We start from the raw sequence: 14,008 nt of genomic DNA, 5'->3' as shown, positions 1-14,008 counted from the left end.
TCAGAGACTGCTGATGCCTCAAAGACTGACGATGCCTCTGGGACTGCCAAAGACTCTGGGACTGCCAGTGCCCCTCAGATTGACATTGCCTCTGAGACTGCCACTGCCTCAGAGACTGCCGCTGCCTCTGAGACTGGCAATGCCTCTCAGATTGACTGCCTCTGAGACTGCCAATGCCTCGGAGACTACCGATGCCTCAGAGACTGCCATTGCCTCTGAGCCTGCCGTTGCTTCTGAGCCTGCCGTTGTCTCTCAAACTGCCACTGTCTCTCAGACTGGCACTACTTCTGAGATGACACTGCCTCTGAGACTGACAGTGCCTCTCAGACTCACACTGCCCTCGAAACTGACGCTGCCTCTCAGAAGGAAGCTGCCTCTCAGGCTTACACTGCCTCTCAGACTGTCACTGTCTCTCAGACAAACACAGGCTTTTAGACCGGTACTGCCTGTCAGACTAAGGCTATGTTCACACTTGGCGTCTTTTTTGACAAGAAAAAGTTGACAACGGCGCTTTTTTAGTAAAAAAAAAAATCTGGCAGCGTTGCAGCCGAGGGCGTCTTTTGTTGCTATAACAACAGCTGCAATCTTATGAATCTCGAGAAAAGAGGAAGCTCGCTCTTGCGCTGGTGTTTTATTTTTTAGCATTTTTGCCCTTTACTTGATAGGGCAGTATTTAGACAGAAAGCGAGGGGACGGGGGGGACGGGATCGGGAAGTATCTGCGAGCCGAGACTGGAAAAAGGGATGCCCGAAGTGCAGCAGCGTTCATGTTAACTTCAAAAACCGACGTGCGGCTCCGATAGCCTTGTGGGGAGAGCGTCGGTTTTTGAAGTTAACGGGGAGAAGAATGTCGATTCACAACAATAAAATAAAAGTCTATCAACCGGCACCGTTTCCATTTTTTCTTGTTGTTCTTGTTGTTATGGAAACGTCAGTTCTGGCTACTCGCTTGTCATTGGTCAGCTGTCAAAAAGGCGCTTGACGTAGGGCGTTTCTTTCAGAAAAGTTGAACTTTTTTCAACTTGAAAAGACGCTCTGAGCTGCAGAAAAAGACGCCGGCAGTGACGTTTAAAAAAGCGCTCATGACTTTTTTGAAAAGACGGTTTACTCCATAGGATTCTAATGTATAACAGACGCTGGCAATTTGAAAAAAGACGCCAAGTGTGAACATAGCCTAACGCTGCCTTTTAAATTAACACTGCCACTGAAACTGACGCTGCCTCTTAGACCAGCACAGCCTCTGAGACTGACACTACATCTCAGACTGACGCTGCAACTCAGTCTGACACTGCCTTGGAAACTACATTGCAGCCCATCTTCCACTGCCTCTGAAACTGCTTTTGTCTCTGCGCCAGTCGTTGCATTGGAATCTGTTGCCATCTCCGAGACTGTCCCTGAATATCAGACTGACACTGCTTCGGATTGGATGCATTGGATCTGAGACTGGCACTTCCTGAAGACCTGAGCCCCTTTTAATTTCTACCATCTGTCCTATTCTCTATATAATGCTATAAAAAATAAAATAAATAAATAAAAAAATACATTTCTTATTCTCTGTACTGTTCTTTATGGGAGAGAATTCATTGCTAAATGCAATACAATATACATTAAATGATCCCACAGTGAAAAGCAGTGCTTTATTATTTCACTTATTTTCTTTTGAAAATCCGTGTTCACGGATTTGCTTTTTTAGGAATGATTTGCAGCACAATAAAGTCAGCTCAAATACATTACCTTCCAACAGTTTGACATTCACTCCACTTTAAGCACCTTGTTGAATATCCTATTAGTTACATGGCTGTTCTTAGCTTTTTGGATCTCAAGCTTTTGTTGGACAATCTGTGTCAATAGGGGAGCACAGAGAAGATGCCTTCACAGTTCCTCAAATTTGTTCCATTGTCTGTAATATTTTTTTACATCAATTTACATATAGTCTCTATACTGCAGCTTGTACAGTATTTATTGTAATACCGCTGCTAAACGAGGTAAAATAAATTGAATGACGTAGATATTTACCTAAAATCTGAAATCTGCCACAAGACAAAATATGTTAATATTGTGATTAGGAAGACTATGTCAAGTTCATTGAGTGACAAGGAGTTGAAACAGCACATATAATGGCTGCGTTCGAAACCGCATACTCAATAAGTAGGTACTTAATTTCAATAAGTACTTACTTAACGAGCGCTAAAAGAGTACGTACTCTACAGCCAAATCTTGTTGAGTATGAATGCGATCCGAACACCAGCTGCCATGTTGACGTTACCTTCTTCTTCTTCAATTGCCTTTCACTCCTACGGAGTATTACCGCCACCTACTGTACAGTTTACTCACTTACATGAATGAATCTAAAGTTGATGAATCTGCGTTGTCGTTACCATGTGACCTATGACGTTATACCAAGCGCAACAACTTAAAAGGTATGACTGACAGGTGCGCTAACACCTGATTTCATCAGTGGAACATACCACTTTGTATACAAGAATGTTTGCAAGAAAAATCTGTGCAATGTTATCCAAAAGGAGACGTCGGGCAGCTGCTCGAAGATCTCAGCTTTGGAGAAGACTGTTAATTCTACAATCGAAAAATGTAAGTATCACAACTTAAAAATTCAGATTAAATTAATTGCATTGCTAGCTCACTCCTACAATTATGTAATAATGTTGATACATGCTGACCAATAGTAAATTATATTGCATAATTTGTCACTGAAAATTATATATTTTAGTAAAACTAAGAAGTAACTTAATTGTATTGTTATATGACCTAACTATGCATGAACTAGACAAAATCAACCAATGTGAATACATGCATTTACAGTTAATTTTCATGTTAATGCATGAATTAAAGTATATTCTATTTACTGACCACAATGACAAAATAAAAATAACCATCACAATAAATTAATACAAGTCCACAACATATAAAACAATGCTTTATTTAAATGTATTGTGCTATCTATCACATATTTACAGGCGGAGAACACCACATCCTACTGCCATCTTAATGCAGCTGTGCCGATTCTGCGGCTTTATTTGGATGAAGCAGCTGACCACCGTGCCCACCTTCGCCTGTCTTTGCCGTCTATCAGGTCCCTCATTGGTGCACTCAGACTGGAATCTGACCATGGGTGGGAAAGGGACCTCGAGGTGCTGGTGTTCCTTTACTGGCTTGCCCATGCATCATCCTACAGGGTAGTGTCACAGACCTTCGATATCCCCAAGACCTCTGTGCATGAGTGAGCAAAGCAGTCCTAGGAATTTTAAGGAAGGTGATTTGCTTTCCAACCGGTGATGACCTGGAGGCAGTGGGAGCAGGATTTGCACAGCTGTCTGGTTCACCAGCTTTCAGCAGGGCAGTTGGTGCAATTGACGGCTGTCATATCCGCATGAAACCTCCAGCAAATAACTCCCACTGTTGCTACAACAGGAAGTTGTTTCACTCCATCCAACTCCAGGCCATCACTGATCACCGGGGGAAATTCCTTGACATCTTTGTGGGATATCCTGGGTCTGTGCATGATGCCAGGGTGCTGAGGAACAGCCCCGTGTACGTGGGCAGCCTGTACCCACCACCAGGAAAGTGCATCCTTGGGGATGGTGGCTATCCTTGTCTGAGTGCACCCATCTGCCTCATCATCCCATACAGAGAGCCTGTACAGAACCCTGTGCAGGCTCGTTTCAACAGCAAACACTCCCGTGCCCGTAACATCATTGAGAAAGCTTTCGGGATGATGAAGACGCGCTGGCGCTCTATCTTCTTCAAGGCCTTAGAGATCAGCCCTGCCTTTGTGCCTGAGGTTGTTGCGTGCTGCGCTGTGCTTCATAATCTGGCTCTTCTCAATGGGGACATCGTTGAGGCAGAGGATGAGGAAGACCATGATGACGACCCCCCTGAACCCCACAACCCTCAGGCAAGAGTGGGTGATCACGTGCGGGACAACCTGGCTGCAGCTGTGTCTGCCCCAAACATTTGTGTGGCTGCTCTCCATGAGCATGACTACCTATAAAACATTTAAACCAATTAAAACATTTAAAATGAGTATTGTCAGCATTTCAGGTCTTGCCTAATTTAATTTCAAATGTTTACAATGATATGCTCATTTCTGGTGTAGCCTTATTACTTTTGTAGTGTAGTTAGCTAAACTGCTGAACTGGTAAGCAGAAGGTTGCTGGTTCCATCTCTGCATCCGCCACCACCACCAGTGTGTCCTTGCTCCAGAAGCACTGGGGTCCCTGTAATAAGAACACTGTAAGTCAGTTCGGATAAAAGCATCTGTCAAATACAGAAATCGAAATGATTTTAGTAAAACCTTTTTTGAAAGCGTCTCGGACACTCTCTATAAAGCTTCTGTTTTCTTACTGTTCTCTAAAGCTGTTACTATAATATAAATGCATGCATGCATGTCATACAGTTTTTATTTGGGGGCTTAAAAGGTTAGTTCACCTAAACATAAATTCTGTCATTATTTACCTGCCTTCATGTTGTTCAATCCCTCTTTTATATTATTCTGTTAATACAATATCAGTCAATGTAGCCTGATTTTCAGGAGCTTCATGACATTATTTGATGATGCTTTTGAAGCTTCTGAAAGTCCACTGACTGATACTCAGCTCTTGTGTAAAGGGGAAAAAACACAGGGATTAAACAACATGAAGTAAATACTGATTGAATTTATATAGTTTGTTAAACTTTAATCATTTTATTACTATTGTGTAGTTAATGCAAAACTTAAGGCAGTTTGTGCAAGCTGTCTCAAGTTCATTGTTCTGCACAGTTTTTCCTACCCTAATTAAACACACCTGAACAATCTAATCAAATCAATTAATAACAGCTGCTTTGAAAATTACAAACAGGTGTGTTGGAACTAAACCCAACAGAGCAGTGGCCACCATGATATCCCTTTATGTTCTCTATATGCATTTAGAAGTCAGATACACAATAATAAAACTATCCTTTTAAAGTGTGTGTGTGGTACATTACACCACACATATGCACAAAATATTCATCACTTTGTATTTTAATAATTTACGAATGTTATCTTCTGAATGCATCACCAAATGTCTATAAGTCCACAATGTACTGTGAATGTCTAGAAATTGTTTTATATGCATCATATCGGGCAAAAGTCTTAGGCCACCATTTGATGTTGTTTTAGCAATGCCATTTTATATATATATATATATATATATATATATAAATTTTGTATGCCATGTTAAAAATATGCAAAAAATAAATAAATAAAAAACATATTCTATAGGCTAAAGTAGCATGTATTTGGTGTGACCTCCTTTATTTTGAGCAACAGACGGAACTTCTTGAGAGTTTATTTGAAAAACTGCAAGCGTCCAGATGATTACATAATATATATATATATATATATATATTTGCCTATAGAAGCCATTTTGATCAGATTTTTAAAAATGGTTTTATGTATCTCCTTTATAGAAAATAAAGGAGATACATAAAACCATTTTTAAAAATCTGAATCTTTTTATCTTAATAAAAGAGACTAGAAAATAAATATGGATGGTCATTAAAGCATTGCTAAAACAACAAAGCAAGTAGTGGCAAATGATTTTTGCACAGTACTGTATGCATATCGATAGATAGATAGATAAAATCTATTTTAAAATGTTTGTTCTTTATGTAAACCAAATGTGTAAATGATCAGAACATGCTTTTATTTTACAATTTATTTAATTCATTTTTTTGTGAGAGCCTCAAGGAGGCGAAGGAATCTTTCCTCCCTTTCTTTTGCCTCCCTGTCTCTCCTTTCCTCTCTCTCACTTGTTTCCTGCTGCCATCGCTCTTCTCTTTCTCTTGCTTCTCTTTCTCGTCTCTCCTCTCTCTCCTGTCTCTCTCGTTCCCTCCGGTCTTCCTTCTCCTCCATTTCTCGCCATCTTCTTTCCTCCCTCTCCGATGCTTCCCGCTCTCTCTCCGCTTCCCGTTCCTCCATCTCCCTTATCAGATCGGTGAGATCCCCTTTTCTTTTTTTGCTCACAGGTGCTGCCATCACTGAGGATGAAGAGGCCACAGCAACATCTGGCCCAGATGAGGCAACGAGAGCAGGTGGTGTGATGGAGGGTCTGCTCCCAATTGCCTCATCCATGGTACTATACCACTTCCATGATGTTGCTGTGGGCTCTCCATCCTCAGTGCTCACGCCGGTTGCTGGACATTTCAGTTCCTACAAAATTGCACAAACATAATACAAAAACAGTCAGTTTAACAGCACAGTGCAATTTGATTTCTGTATTAGAGGTACCAATATGATCTTACTTTATATTTTTGTTTCAAGTTTTCCCATTTTTTAATGAATGAAGCCGTGACCTTGCCTTGCAGGCCCTGCTCCACCACAAAAGCTCTGCAGCAAAGGCACAAAATCAAGAATCAGAAAAGTGCTGTAATAACTATTTGAAATTACAATAATTAAAATAAACTACAGCTTAAATTTTAAAAAGATGTTTTATTCATTTCTGTTGTATACTTACTCAAAGCCTTTGATGGCAGCATTTCGCTTTCCGGTGAAGAGGGCTTCATTAGCTGCTCTCCACCGGATAAGCACATGTGTCTGCTCATCTGTCCCTGTAACATTCAAAAATATTCCCTTAGTGATGTATGTTCTCAATACTACATTCACATGTTGAGTTAGTTACTGATGTGGTAAGTTGCTTTTTATCCAACACAAATGTTCCTCAATTTATCAACAGTACTAATGGACAAATAAAACATTCTTTATGTAATCTAATTTGTTATCTAATTTCTTTATGTAAATGTATTTACATGACTTACAGTAACATCTAATGTAAGCAGTGATGCTAACTGCATAATAGCACACATACATCACTCACATGTGCTCATCTGCAAAGCTTATCTAAGATTTTACTGTCAGATGTTAAGTATACATTTGGTAATCATCTTTAAGATATATATGGTGTATCATACATGTATATTCACTTTAGAGACGTACGTGTGCTTACTAGAGCTTCCCTGTTAACTATACATAAAACAAATCAGAAATATAACGTTACTACGCTATGTAGCGTCTTTACACCTGCAACAACTGAAGTTTACAGAATCTCAACAAACAGAAGGAACGGTGTTATTGGTTTCTAATACTCACATTTGAAAACACCCGCGTCCATTTTTTAATTTGAAACGTTTGATTATGACGAATCCTCTTCCTCTTCTTCTTTATGACGTATTGATCTCCCGTGGGCTTCTGGGATAGAAAAGTGTCCATTGGATGCACACTCCAGAATCTGGTCTGAAGCAGTAGAACATCCGGGGATTTCTCGCCTACTCTTTTATGAGGTTTCGAACGTACTTCTTTCTTCACGTACTCTTTTTTCCTACTATATAGTAGGTAAGTACGCATATTTGAACGCAAATTAAGTATACGTTCGTCCGAATCTCGCGAGAATTAGTGCACTCGCCTACCAATTTTCGCCTACTCTTTTATGAATACTAAAGATTTAAACTTACTTTTTTGCTCGCCTACTGCTTTTTGCCTACTATATAGTATGGAAGTATGCGGTTTCGAACGCAGCCAGTGTCTTCACAAGCTTAATCCTAGGTCTGGTAATGAGGTTCTACCAAACATTAATTTTAAATTCTTTTTTAGTTTAATAATTTTTGTATTTTATTTTTTTAACTTCTGATTTCTAACTTCAATATTTTTAATTTCCCTAATTTCATTATTTATGCATTCAAATCCAACATTTTGTAAAAGCCAGGAATTTTGAACATGCAGATGTTTAATTAATCACACCTGAACCATCTAATTAGCTTACTAGATATACTAGAAACTTCCAAACATGTGTGTTGAGGCAAGCTGGAGCTAAACTCGGCAGGACCCCAGTCCTCCAGGACCAAGTTTGGATACCCCTGGTCTAATACCTTAAGAAGTACATACAAACTGTACTAATAACGGTTTTAAAATGGTAAAAGGTAGGGATGTGTCAACATTAACAACAAGAAATGACAGTGGATTTAATGATCAAATATTGAAAGAAATTCAATTTACACTTTTTAAAAAAATGGTGTAAAGTTTTTAATTGTGGTAAGTTATTGCTACTGATGATAATAATTTTGTACAAGAATGCACTCCATTAATAACTGCACCAGTCCACACCCCAGTTGAAAAAAAACTGTGTATGCTGGTTTTAGATGGTTTATGCTGGACATTTGCTGGTTTACGCTCTTTGCTGGTCCTTAGCTGGTTTAAGCTGGTCCTGGACCAGCGCATGACCACCAAAGGACCAGCATAAAGCAGCTAAATCCAGCATCCCATCATCAAAACCTACCTAACTAGCATATGCTGGTTTTTCAACAGGGACTTCACTGGTAATTTATTTTTTATACGTTGTCAAAATGAACAAATAGACCAATGTCACGGATTGGCCAGGCTCTACAACCACTCACACGCAGCAATCACAGTCACCAGAGTTCTGATTACACACACCTGCACGTAATCACCACACACATAAAAGCACACACCACGCACCTCTCCTTGTCCGGGCTCGTTCATATGAAGCGGACTCATTGTGACGCTCTCCCTGAGTTCACAAACTTCTATCTACCTGAAGATACTTACCTTTCTCTCTGTTTCATTCCAGTCCGTCCAGTCCAGCGTCATCCAGTCAGTGGTGTGTGTGTCGTAAGTTTGACAGCTGTCAACCACCGGTGTGTATGTGTTCTCTCTGTTCTCCAGCTCACCTCCCTTCGTTCCTGCAGAGGAGACATATTCCAATCAGCTCGTAGTAATCCATTCAAGAACTTGTCATACCTGAACTGTGATACTCACCTCTTCCTTCACGTCATTCTTCATCTGTGCTCAGCTGTAAATAAACATTGTTACTTTCACTTACCTCAGTTGTCCGTCTGCTTCCGTAACAACCAAACTGCTTCCAGCAAAAACACTTGTTTTATTAAGGGTGTTCACACTTGCCAATTCTCTTTACAAGAACCAAGTAAGATCTCTTTTAGTGATCTAAGTCAGGATTTCCCAAATGGGGGTTCGAGAACACCTAGGGAATTGCAGGGGGTTCCTGAGTTGATAAAGCTAATAATGAATTAAATTATAATAAAATCCTAAAAAACTATAGTAATTATTTTAAAATAAAAAGTCTTAAAAGCACAAAAAGGACCAAAGCATGAAAAGCACTGTAAGTGCAATGAGGGCTAAATGAAGTTCAAGTTTACATGCATAGATGGTGCTACAACATTTGGAAACAAACGTGCAAACTTAGTGACAAAACCAGTTGATTTTTTTTAAGACAAAGCCAGACAGGTGTCACCCTATAAGGCCCATACAGCGGGGAAAATAAGTATTTGACACATCAGCATTTTTATCAGTAAGGGGATTTCTAAGTGGGCTATTGACACAAAATTTCCTCCAGATGTAGCCATCAAGCCAAATATTGAATTCATACAAAGAAATCAGAACATTTAAGTATACGAGTCATAATAAATAAAGTGAAATGACACCTCTTCAGAGAAATTTATTTTGAACAAGGAAAATTCTACAACAATCAACACCCTGGCGTGTTAATGTCTTTTAGCTGTCCTTTATCATCTGATTAAAAAACAAAATGTACCCAGATCTGTGCTGTCATTTTGGTCATTTTTGTCATTTAAGTATACTTCATTCTGACAGATTACAATTATGAGGAACATATTATGTATTTGTATTGATACAGTACATAAAGCACTTGAGTTATAAATGTCAAATCTCATTTTCCATCCACCATGTTGCCATGATTTTAACTAGAGATCCAGTAATCAAAAAAAAAAAAAACACTTTCCATGTTTTTCAGTAAACGCTTTCCTTTTATACATCACACGTTTTCATATGTGTAATTAAGCAAAGAGTAAAGTGATAAAAAGTTTTAAAAATGTAAAATTTAAAAATGTGTTCAGCTATATGTAAACCCAAGCATTAACTCTTAAAAGAGAAATTGAGTGTCGTAAAGCTATTACATGTAAAGATTTTGTAATTTTGTATAGGTATGAATATATAGCCGTACATGAATACATTGCAATATACTGAAAATGTGAACACTAGTGTCTCATATATGGAAGTGCACCATTTAATATATATTGCATTATCTTTTCCAATACATTCCTAGATTTCATAAGATAACACTGTCCACTTATTCATATTTATTTGGATTCATTGTATTGTGGGGGAATTTCTGCAGGCTGGTGATGAATGGATGAGCTGCTGGACGCAGGTATCTACAAGAAAAAAAACACCTTTTTTGTTGATAATAGTATTGCATCCATTTCTGAATACTTTACAGTACATAGACATTCAATATTTAATTTTACTCCAAGTCCAACTACATGTCAGGTTTAGGTTTCTCTTACCTCTGAGCTGTTAAGACCATAGAAATGACTGGGTCTAAAATCAGAGGGCTGTGGAGGTAAAGGAGCATACTGCGCCTTTGGATAAAACAAAACAAAAAAATACACATGTACTGTTTTATGCCTTCTTACTGTGAAATACCATAAACAGAATGACACTGCCAGACTACAGTATTACAGGTTTATAAACCTCACTGTATTGTGAAAAACCACATTGCCACGTAAAAAAGTTACGAGAAAAAATAAAGTTGAAATGTTTCGAGAATAAAGTCAAAGTAATTTGAGAATAAAGTCAAATTTATGATAAATAAATAGGTTAATTCTAGCACATTCTGCTTGCAAATGGCCCAGATTAGGAGCACTGGAAGAAATTCCAAAGTCTCAGCTTTCAAAATCTGTCAGTTTTATAGCAAAATATGAACAATATGTCTGTGGCAATAATGTGTTTTTCATGCTCTTTAATGTGGCGTGACATCACTGTATTTGCCTCAGTTTAAGCGCCATGTGAATCAGTCATCTTTCTGATTATAATTAGACATTCTTTTAATTAAATTAGGCTAAATTCCTTCTGATGTTCCTTCACGTTTATTTCATGCTAAACCTGAATTAAAGAGTTAATTTGAAAGCTGAGTTGTGTTATATTAAAAGCAGCAGAGCACAAAACTATTGTGATTACTGAGTGTCTGGCGCACTGCAAATAATAAATGGAAGACGTTAATTAGTGGGGCTGGCCAAAGGCAAGCTTCACTATTACTATCTCACATACTTCTAGATTCCGGACAGATTTCGGCGTGTAACTAGTCCCGCACCGTTTGTCACGGACCCACGAAACAGGTGTCAAATCGTGCGGCTTATTGAGGAAAGATGTGCTATGACTTTTATAAGCGATCGGGTGTACGATGATCGTACACGGGACGAAAAATCCCACAGACTTAACATTGCGGCCGACTTTGACGGGCCATAGCGCCGAGCGAGAATTTTGCAGAAACCTGTGATTCAACACATTTGGAGAGGCTGGCACGCTGTGCGAGAACATACCTCGCAATGGGGTATAAGTTGTACCCCTGGGGCGCAAGAGCCCCCCAAAATTGCCCCATAGACTTACTATGTCCCATTGAGGCCCTGCTATGGCAATTTACATAGGAATTTTGCATTGAACATAACTGTGGATCACAGTGTCATAGAGACATGGGGGAGGGCTCATTTTAGTCAGACAACCAATCAGACTCTCTGGATCACTGTGAAGCTGTCAAGCCACGCCCTAGCAACCGTTTAGAGCACCCTAGCAATAGATCCCATAGACCACCATTATAAAATGCCCATACGGATATCTTTGGATCACAGTGTCATAGAGACATGGGGGTGGGTTAGTTTGACTCGGGGCAGGAAACAGCCAATTATGAATCACCGCAGACACTTCCTAGCAACCACTATCAAGCACCCTAGCAACCAAAACCCAAACAGGCATATTTTCAAATCTGAATGTCATAGAGACATGGGGGTTGGTTTATATCATTTATACTGGCATGCGGCCTTTGGAGAATCGTCATTGGCCACTCCCTAACAACCAATCAGAGTACCCTAGCAACCGTTTAGGAACACCTATATCTTTGCATCACAACATCGTAGAGACATGGGACTTGGTTCTTTTGGCTCATGCTAGCAAACAGAATTCTTAAGATGCTAGTCATGCTAGCAGTGAATAGCTACATGCTAATACTGATTAGCTAAGTGCTAAATAAGGTTAAAAACATGCCAAGAACTCTGTAACACTCCATAGTAACTACCTCTGACAACCAATAACTGCCTACTAACACCCTAGCAACTACCCCGAGTACCCTAGCAACCACTTACAACACCCTAGCAACCGAGGGCCGAGTTTGCCACAGCAAGCACCACTCACATTTTCTTCAGAAAATGTACATTCTAGTTATTACTATTACTTCCAATCATTTATTGTATTATACAGATAATAAAACAGCTTGTTAATTCACTTATATACCTTAAAAAAGACAACAATATAACGTATGTTAACGAGTTGAAGCACACTTCAACCTTTATAACATTTTATTGTTGTTTTTAATTGAATACATGTGAGGAATGAAAATTTGGACCCTGCAGATATTTTTACGGAGTAGACCTAGGTGGTGGAATTTTCACAAAGAAAACTGTATCATTTAATAAAACGAATGTCTGATTGTAATCGAAAAGATGACTGATTCACATGATTCACAGCGATCTGTCCCGCCACACTAAAGAGCGTGAAAAACACATTATTGAAAGACAAATTATTGTTAGACAAAATATTTTGCTATAAAACTGACAGATTTGAAAGCTGAGACTTTGTTTAATATTAAAAGTACCAAAAGCACAAAGCTTATTACTATTATTGGGTGGCTGGCGCATTACGAACAGGCCTAATGAATGCAATCAAAGATGTGAAATAATATTGCCAAGCATTCTGTCCTTGCAAGTATAACACATTGGTATGATTTCTGATAATGATCCCACATATTCAAATAAATTTCATTGGCCTGGCATCTTCTCCCAGTGCTCCCAATCCAGCCAATTTGCATGTGCAGGATATACTCTCAATATATTACAACTTTAATTGCTACCATTTAATTCTCATAATTTCAACTTTATTCTTATAATATCTACATTATTCTTGAAACATTTCTACTTTATTCTGGTAATTTTGACTTTATTTTTAAAATATTCTGACTTTTTTTTTTAATTGTAATTTCTGCTTCATTCTCGAAATATTACGACTTTCATCTCGTAATTTTAGATTTTTTTTAAATTATCTTGTAACATTACACTAAAATGCCGTTATATGTAAGAAACAAATTTTACAACAAATTTTATTAACAACAAAAAACTGACAAATGTTTTTTGACAAATTATTTTGAGAGTAGCAGGTTTGTTGAATTACAGTTTGCTTAAATATTTTTTTTAGGCTGATCAGGGGGAGAACATGTCTGTCTATCAGAAAACACGATAGTTGAACTCAGGCCTCAAGTTGAATTATAATACTGACCAAATATTTCACACGTGGTCTAGGAAATTTTTCCAACCTGTTATGCGACATTTTTGCAATGCAGTGTGTAACAGGGTGTAAGTTTGAAGCTAAATAAACCCATTACTAGCTACAGTAGAACAACGGGCTAGCAGATGATTAACATTTAAAAAGAATTTTAATGGATACATAAAATCTTTTTTTAAACATTTTCATATTCAGTATGAATCGACACAACAGGGTGGACATGTTGTGTTTTACACTATTAAATGAATCTTCTAAAATGAGGAAAAGATTTAAAAACAAAACAAAAAAATGCTTATGATGAATACGTACATTTAGCGGTGTACGTAATGGCACACTAATGTGAAAGTAAGCTTATGAAATCCTGTTTAAAAAAAGAAAATTGGCTCATTACTCACCTGAGGAGGACAACAGCATGCGTTGGCTTTACAGGCAAATGCTGACAGAAAGATGGAGATGATAAACTCAAGCACGGCGAATACCAACAACACACCTCTGATTCCACTGAAAAGAGTCTGAGAAAAAAGTCTATATTAACACAAATAAAAGTAACAAAATCAATGATAATTACTACTCACACTGTTACATTGAATAC

At 38.3% G+C, this 14,008-nt stretch overlaps 1 protein-coding gene and 1 long non-coding RNA gene across 2 annotated transcripts; both read right to left on the bottom strand.

Moving 5' to 3' along the window:
- Nucleotides 1-3,899: 3,899 nt before the first annotated feature.
- Nucleotides 3,900-6,298, bottom strand: LOC127157195 (putative uncharacterized protein DDB_G0271982). Its single transcript, XM_051100430.1, has 4 exons — nucleotides 6,282-6,298; nucleotides 5,790-6,189; nucleotides 4,123-4,234; nucleotides 3,900-4,002 (listed from the first exon to the last, which is right to left on the bottom strand). The coding sequence occupies exons 2-3, from the start codon at nucleotides 6,109-6,111 to the stop codon at nucleotides 4,140-4,142; spliced, it is 417 nt and encodes a 138-aa protein (XP_050956387.1). The 5' UTR covers nucleotides 6,112-6,189; nucleotides 6,282-6,298; the 3' UTR covers nucleotides 3,900-4,002; nucleotides 4,123-4,139.
- A 3,187-nt stretch (nucleotides 6,299-9,485) lies between these two features.
- On the bottom strand, nucleotides 9,486-13,937 carry LOC127157194 (uncharacterized). The gene is made up of 3 exons (XR_007825858.1): nucleotides 13,812-13,937; nucleotides 10,374-10,448; nucleotides 9,486-10,241 (listed from the first exon to the last, which is right to left on the bottom strand). It is a non-coding gene; the product is annotated as an uncharacterized LOC127157194 (long non-coding RNA).
- Between the last annotated feature and the right edge of the window lie 71 nt (nucleotides 13,938-14,008).

Source organism: Labeo rohita, unplaced genomic scaffold (genome assembly GCF_022985175.1).
Source record: "Labeo rohita strain BAU-BD-2019 unplaced genomic scaffold, IGBB_LRoh.1.0 scaffold_1008, whole genome shotgun sequence".
In the NCBI taxonomy this organism is placed as follows: domain Eukaryota; kingdom Metazoa; phylum Chordata; class Actinopteri; order Cypriniformes; family Cyprinidae; genus Labeo; species Labeo rohita.
Note: the sequence above shows the minus strand (reverse complement) of the source record. Positions and strands in the feature narration are given on the sequence as shown.

Coding starts and splice junctions, on each gene's coding strand:
- LOC127157195 (XM_051100430.1), bottom strand. CDS start 6,111: ATGGATGAGGCAATTGGGAGCAGACCCTCCATCACACCACCTGCTCTC. Junction 4,235..5,789: donor GCGATGGCAGCAGGAAACAA/GTGAGAGAGAGG, acceptor TTCTTATTACAG/GGACCCCAGTGCTTCTGGAG.